General features: G+C 37.0%; 1 protein-coding gene across 1 annotated transcript in view; it reads left to right on the plus strand.

Moving 5' to 3' along the window:
* The first annotated feature begins 981 nt into the window (after positions 1–981).
* slc25a48 (solute carrier family 25 member 48) overlaps positions 982–7,552 on the plus strand; it is a 13,609-nt gene continuing 7,038 nt past the window's right edge. The window contains exons 1-5 of the mRNA XM_007555051.2: positions 982–1,216; positions 3,543–3,586; positions 4,008–4,079; positions 4,405–4,657; positions 6,342–6,629. Coding sequence (XP_007555113.1) covers positions 1,165–1,216; positions 3,543–3,586; positions 4,008–4,079; positions 4,405–4,657; positions 6,342–6,629 — 709 coding nt within the window. The 5' untranslated portion in view covers positions 982–1,164. The remainder of the gene's footprint in view (positions 1,217–3,542; positions 3,587–4,007; positions 4,080–4,404; positions 4,658–6,341; positions 6,630–7,552) is intronic.

Here is a 7,552-nt window from a genome sequence, read left to right on the forward strand (position 1 = left end):
CCTGAGAACAGATTTATTTTTACTCGGCTGGTTCTTCTCGCTTACAAGAAGCATCTGAAAGGCTGGAACACATTTCATTGGTTTCAGTAAAAATATTCAGAGTGTCAGATAGCAGACAGTAGATTGGATTATAGCTTACAGCTGATATTGGTTGTGTGTTGGACTCTGTGTGCAGACGCACTGATATGAACAGTACATGGTGCTTGTGAAATACGGAGTAATTTTGTGTTATGTACACACAAAAGGAAATCAGCTTTACCAATTATGAAAACCTAAAAACAAGAGTTTTGTGTTTTGATGTATACCTGATGCAACCAGCTGGGCTTCCAATCATAAACAACGTTTTACTAAACTGAATTTAACTGTAATATAAAGTTAGAATAGTGTTATTGTCTATTTCTGGGTACAAATTGTGTCTGCTTGTCAAGTAAAGATGACATTTGATTTTAAATTTTAAATATATTACATATTTTTAATCTCATGTGTTTCTATGCAATTATTAATTATATTCAAGATACAAAATATTATTTAGAACCTGTGAGACACAGGCTGTCTCCAGATCTTTAAAGTTTTAAAAGGACATTTTAAATATTTCATTCAACTGTTCATTCTTACCATTTATCGTACTTATTTCATAATAAAAACGCTGTAAATACGTTTTTTGACAATGCATCTTGAAAAAAAATTTATACGGTTAGTTTGAATTTTGAATATTATGTTACGTTAAAAAAAAATCTGTTTGGGAGCTGAAAGAACCGGTTCTTTCGGGTTAGTTAAGCCAAAAGATCCGTATCTCCAAGTTGAACTTCAAAAATCCATCTTTATTAACAGAAACACGGTTCTGGTATTCTGCTTTTTACTCCTCATGGCTCATTACCATGAAGGCCTTCCTATTGGCTGCTCGGCTTCTAAACTTCGCCCCTGATTGGACATTGGAGCTGTGCCGCACACCCACACTTAATCCTGATTGGTTGGCTGCGTAGCACTGCGTCGCTCTGTCTTTATCAATTCAGAGTGCCTAAAATATAGTTTTGTTTTCCCAGAAAGGCGTGAAGTCAGTTGGTTTTTGATAAGAAGCGATGCTCGCCTGTTTTCGCAGATACTGAGGATTTCTGGCGGAGTTTTGATGCGCTGGACCGATGAGCTGAATTTCTGAGTTAAAAAATGACCTCAAAGAATTTTCGTCTGGATGATTTCGTCGCAGGATGGATCGGCGGTGAGAAATAAACTCTTCTGCTTATTGTGTTGGGTCAGAAAAGCGTTGTTCAGTGGAGGAAAATGATGAAGGGAATTATTTTCTAATATTTTCCCTTCTATAACCATGAATTATTTTGCTAAATTACATTTGAGAGGTAAGATAATCTGCTTCAGACACCTGCACAACCTTCCCTTAATGTCCAGCAGCAACTTTTAAGATGGAAAACTACTGCATCCACATCCTGTAAAAACAAAGGGGGGTCTATTCCTCCTCCTCCCTCCTCCGTTTTCACCACACTGGTGAAAAAGCTCTCTCCCTTCCTCCTTTTATTACCAAAAATTAAATAAAGTTGTAAAATGTTTCATTTTTGCTTATATAAAATATTTTTTGACTGTTTGTGCGTTACTCGTTGCGTACAAATTGTTCCTGTTGCTCTGAAATCCGCTTTTAGTCAAATGATTGCAGTGAACGATGTGGCCAGTAGGGGGCCCTACTGCTTACTTTCATATATTGCGTAACAAATAAAAAGTAGGTCTGGATCTGGAATCAAGTGGTTGTTTGTCCAGTAAACAGAACGTATTTGTTTTGCCAATCATGTAAAATAAAACTTTATGCAATCATAAAGTTAAGTAAATTATTTTTAATCAATCAAAAGAAGTGTTGTATCATATTCATATTATTTTGTATACTAAAAAACAGACTAAAATTTTTTTAATGCTGCAAAAATGTGAAGACAAAAAGTAAATTGGTTTAAATACAGTAAAATCAATAATCTGCAAAAAATATCTTGATGTTCAGGTTGGTTGTTTCTGTATTGTGGCAAAAATTATAAAAAGTGTTTCTATTTTATTTAAAATACCTCAAAAAAATTACTTACACTTGGCAAATCTCAAGTATTTCCTCCATCCACTACATATTTAATCTGTAATTCAACTCAGCGCTACTTAACTTATGGATTTATTAGATTAGATTTATTTTTTTTGAATGAATTATATGGCTTGTTACTGACACTGAATCTCATTGAAAAGGGCCGAAAAGAAAAATATTTACTGAGAAAAACATGGATATTTCCCTTCCTCTGATAAATTTCACATCTTTCTGTCAGATCAATTAGAGAACAAAAATATAGAATCTTCAGCCAAGATTACAAATTCCACTTTTCTGCAGCTCCTCTGGATTTTCTGATTGCACAAACTCTTGGAGACATGGACTTAGCTGATTAAAAAAAAAATACTCATCAACTCCCAACAGCTCAAGTAATGAAAAATACAGCTGTTCATGGTTACTTTTTTCATGCTTCACCTACAATAATGGCTGCAGAACTAACTCCAAATTACATTTTCAATTTAAGAATGTCATTTTGTTAACTGATTAGTTAAGGAGTTGAAAGCTAAATCATAAAAATGTTATTTAATCAAAACTTGTTGCAATTTTACTTTAAGTTTTGATACTTTTTACAAATAACATACCTTTGTGATGAGTTATCTTTGGAAGCATTTCATTCTTAGTGTTTTTTCTTGTTTCTAAAATATGAAACGTTCTGGTATTTAAGACATTTCCCATTTTACTGCTAAACTTAAAGTGAGGGCTCCGGTTGGGCTGACTGCTCTTTCTCTACAATGCTGCATCTTTCTGGGTTATTTTCAGTTCTCCCAGGGAAACAAAAACACTGGAGTAGATCCACAGGAGACTAACGGATGATTAATGGGTTTTTTCTGTGGGATCATATGCATGGCATCAGGAACAGCTTGCTGCATGTGTGGCTGGGCCTCATATTCATACTTTATGACATACCAACCCGTCAGGGCGATAAAAGAAGGCTTTATCTTCAGATATGTCAGCAGCGTCATGTGCAGCATTGCTCAGAAAATCCACACACTCAGTGTAAAAGCTTTATGTTGAGTCCTAAATATGTTTGCTGGGGCCCACTGGGTTAGCAGAACATGTCATTATCTTGGTCCCAGGGTTGGAAACTCTGCCATTGAATGGTTTGTTTGCTAACAGTTCTTTTGTGCCACCATCTAACAGTCTCTGTTTTATCTGCAAGACCCAGTAGAGATAAATCCACTTTGCGTGCTCCAACTGACTAGAGCGTACTCTTCACGCAAACCTTTCTGTATATCTCTGAATGCTTCATCACAAAGCTACCATTTAAATGTAGCAAATTAACAGACTCCTTTCTTCTCTCTTTGATGAGAGAGCATGTTTTTGTCTTAAGAAGTAACAAAACTCTCAGGAAGTTACCAGGTCGTATTTTTCTCTCAGCAACAAGGTACCTCTTGTTTTCTTCTCTTGGTACATTCTGTATTCACTGTGTCTGTTTGTGTTTTTCTGCTGGCTGCAGGCGCCTCCAGTGTGGTCGTAGGACATCCGCTGGACACAGTGAAGGTAATTAAGACTGAACGTCCCCGTATTTCAATCTTTACAGCTGTCTCCTCCTGATTGCAGCATGGTACAAGCCTCTATAAAGACACTACCACATGTTGCTCATTAACTTCTACCTCATTGCACTAAAACCTTTTAGACACATTGCATTGATTTTATTTATGTGCAGCTACAAAATGTATGGAGGGGACAAACAACAATCCTTTCTTCTTTTCAACAAACAGGGTTAACATTTATGCAATTTCAGACAGAGTGACGATACTCAACATTACAGATGGACGGACGGACGGACGGACGGACGGACGGACGGTAGTTTAGTTGGTTGGTTGTTTGGAAGGTTGGATGGTCGGTCGGTCAGTCGGTCTTTTGGTCGGTCGGTCGGTTTGATGCTCCTCTCTAATTTCTGGACATTTTCGTCCTCCAGACGCGGCTCCAGGCAGGAAGTGGCTACCAGAACACTCTGCACTGCATCCTGTCCATCTACAGGAAGGAGACGGTAAACACCTGACCTTTGAACTGCCTCTCAGCCGCCATTTTAACTGCAGATGACTTCCATCTTACGTCACATAAACATCTTTTGATTTCCATCATATTCATTACATCATGACTGGTTATTTTTTCTCTTTTTGGACAGTTTTCACCAGTTTTACTGGTTTACTGAACATAATTACAGCTCTGTGGACAGCTGTGTTTTGATCCTCAAAACGTTTTTAGTTGCCTCTTTTTCTATTTGTTCCACTTATTTTTTTATTTTTTTATTCTTTTGTTTAAATGGACCAAAAGTCCTGATTTTTCTCTTCTTTTTTTAATGCGACGCTCAGGTGATGGGGTTCTTTAAGGGCATGTCTTTCCCGCTCGCCAGCATCACTGTCTACAACTCAGTTGTGTTTGGCTTCTTCAGCAACACTCAAAGGCTCATAAGCAAGTATCGCTATGGCGACGGACGGCATCCCTGCGGCATGCTGGACCTGACTGTGGCCAGCATGCTGACCGGACTGATCTCAGTGGGGCTCGGCGCTCCAGTGGACCTGGTTAAGATCCGACTGCAAATGCAGACACAGATGGTTCTGGCAGGTAAATCTGTGTGTTTGTTTTTTTCCTGTTTGGAGGTTTTATTTTTCTGTAATTTACTGAGGAAAATGTAAAAACTACTTTTTTGTCTTGGCAGCAATCTTTTAAAATGTGCAGACTGGTCCCTTTTTCCTCCAGATACGTCACTTTCAGTTTCATCAGAGCCAATTTCCAAACTGAACGTGTATAAAAGTTCCCCCTTTCCAGAAACTCTATTTTCTTCCTCTTTGAAATATTTTTATTATATGATGTCCAAGTTTAAATATTTGAGTTTTTTGTGAGGGCGCATAAATTTCTTAGTCTCACCATTATCGGGTCTTGCAAGGTCATATCTGTGACTGACTGTTTGGTCTGCTGTGATCTGTTAAACAGTAAACCAATAAATTCAAGGTTGATGTAGGTCAACTCTGAGATAAAATGGTAGATGAAACATTTATAGCCGCTTCACGCCTTTTACTCCTGACCTCGTCTAATAGTTCCTCAAAGACACTTTGGCTCTGGTTTCTAAAATCTCTTTTATTATTTTATAGTGGTGCAAAGGGCCAGAAAGTTAAGTCAGACTTGAGGACACGGTTTGGACGTCAGCTTTGTGGAAGTGATGGTTCTTAGCGGTTAATAAACTCCAGCTTGTTAAAGCAGTGGCGCTCAGCTGGTCATGTGGTAAAATTATGTCAGATTTTTACTGGTGACTGTGAAAAAGTGCTGAGGCAGCCTGACAAAAAAGTTGTTGAAAACTCCATTATTGATTTAGAGAAAAACTTCCTGATGCGTTTTACATTAATATCCTCCTGCAAATGAGCATATTGTAATCAAATTATCCTGATCCTGGAGCAGCTAAAAAGTCCAAACTATCCAGATACCGTCTCTACAAAAACACAACAGTATTGTTATTTTCTGGTGCAAATATGTTAGTACACTTGAAATTAGACAAAACTAACTTCCAAGTAACTCTTCAGTAAGATATAAGAGCTTGTTTTAAGTCAATTCCTTAATATTGCTAAAAAAAAAAAACAGTTTATTTTATTTATAGGAATAATGTTTTGTTGTAAGTTAAATAATCTGCAGTGGAACTAGTTGGGTCTTTTTTTAAATGAATATTAAGTCTATAGTCTCATTTTAAGTATACTAAGATATTTGTACTAGAAACTAAACGAACTGGTAAAATGTTGTGTTTTTGCAGTGATCACGTTAAAAGAGGCAGGTAGATGTTGTTCTTTTGTAACCTCCTGGTTTGACTACCTTTTTTCTGCTTATAATACATCTTATTCCTTCTCCACTGATTCATAGTTACTCAGATTGTTTATTTTAGGATTTGTTTCATGTTTTGAACATTAGCTGTGTTTCCATTCACCAGATAAGACAAAGAAGACAGCAGGCAAGAGGATGATGGTGCAGCATGTTTTTTTAATAACTTATTCACGTGGAAAAAACACAATTGCAACATTAGCGCAATATTGACAAAGTTTTACACACATTAGTAATGGAAACACTGGTATCTAAATATTACAAAAACACAAAATCAGAAGAAAGCTACAAAAGTAAAAAATATTTATTACCTTTAGACATCCAAAAATATTCGTTAAACCACAAAATAAATTAAATTTTCTTTTCTCTTTCTTTGTGCCATCACGGTCTGCCCCTGTTACTTCTATTAAACTAATGTAGAAATTATTTTTCTTTTTCCCAGAGAACCTCCAGCTGGCTGGTAATGTGGCGAACGGCACCAACATCCCACTTCGCTCCGTTGACATTCCCAACCAGCGACTCTACAGAGGCCCGATCCACTGCATCAGCAGCATCCTGCAGACCCAGGGCATACAGGGACTCTACAGGGGCGCCGGGGCCATGATCCTGAGGGACGTCCCCGGATACGCACTCTACTTCATCCCTTACGCCGTCTTCTGTGACCTGCTGACCCCTTCCAGCTCGTCCAGCCCTCATCCCTGCTCCATCTGGCTCGCCGGAGGTTTAGCAGGTAAATAGTGGAATCAATACTAACTTTTACTATAAAGATTTGGATTCTAAGCTGTTTATTCACCTCAAGTTGGTTATGAAAGTAGCCGCAAACTAAAAGGTCAACAGACTAAAAGGTATTTAAAGAAGTCCAATTCAATCCAGTTGATTTATTAGTGATTAATCTAACAAGAGTTTTTTCAAAATTGATGTCTTTTCATTAAGTGAATTTATTTTCAAAATGTCAGTTGTCTGGTCTGTGGAAACACAACTAAAGTACCTGAAAAACAGCTAATAAGACGTCCAGGTTAGAATGAGATGCAAGTTGTTGCAAAAACTAGAAATTTTGTAAGCATATGGAAAAAAGTGATAGTAAAAGGTTAAGTTGCATTTTCCCTTCACTTCGCCATAACCTAACATCTTAAGATAATGTGCACACATGGTCTGAAGGAATGCATGGCCTAACCGCACATTCCTGCTCTTTACATTCAACTTTATATGCAAGAAGCGTGTTTGAAAACAACTGAACCAGACTGCAGGATATGTGGCTGAGAGATTTAAGGACACATGAATAACCTGGTTTCTGATGTTGCAAATAAACTTAAATATTCAAATTTTTCACAAAATAGGCTTGATTGGATTAGAACATGTTGATTTTTAAGAATCAGCTGTTGAAAGTGATTTAGTTGATAAAAACAGCAACTTAACAACTATCAAAATAGTCAAACAACAACAAAAAAGAGCAACATGTCCGAAAGGGAGTAGGAAGAATTTAATCTTCCTTCCCTAATTTAATTATTACCAATTACCAGTTGATTTCAGTTTCCTGTCTCTTGAACAAACAACCAAAGTCCCCTAAAACTATGTATTATGTAGCATATACTGTATTCATATTTACAGGCACATTAATGTCTCGTTATTTATGCATGATTTAATAATTTGTAG

The sequence above is a fragment of the Poecilia formosa genome, unplaced genomic scaffold (genome assembly GCF_000485575.1).
Source record: "Poecilia formosa unplaced genomic scaffold, Poecilia_formosa-5.1.2 Scaffold68, whole genome shotgun sequence".
Classification (NCBI taxonomy): domain Eukaryota; kingdom Metazoa; phylum Chordata; class Actinopteri; order Cyprinodontiformes; family Poeciliidae; genus Poecilia; species Poecilia formosa.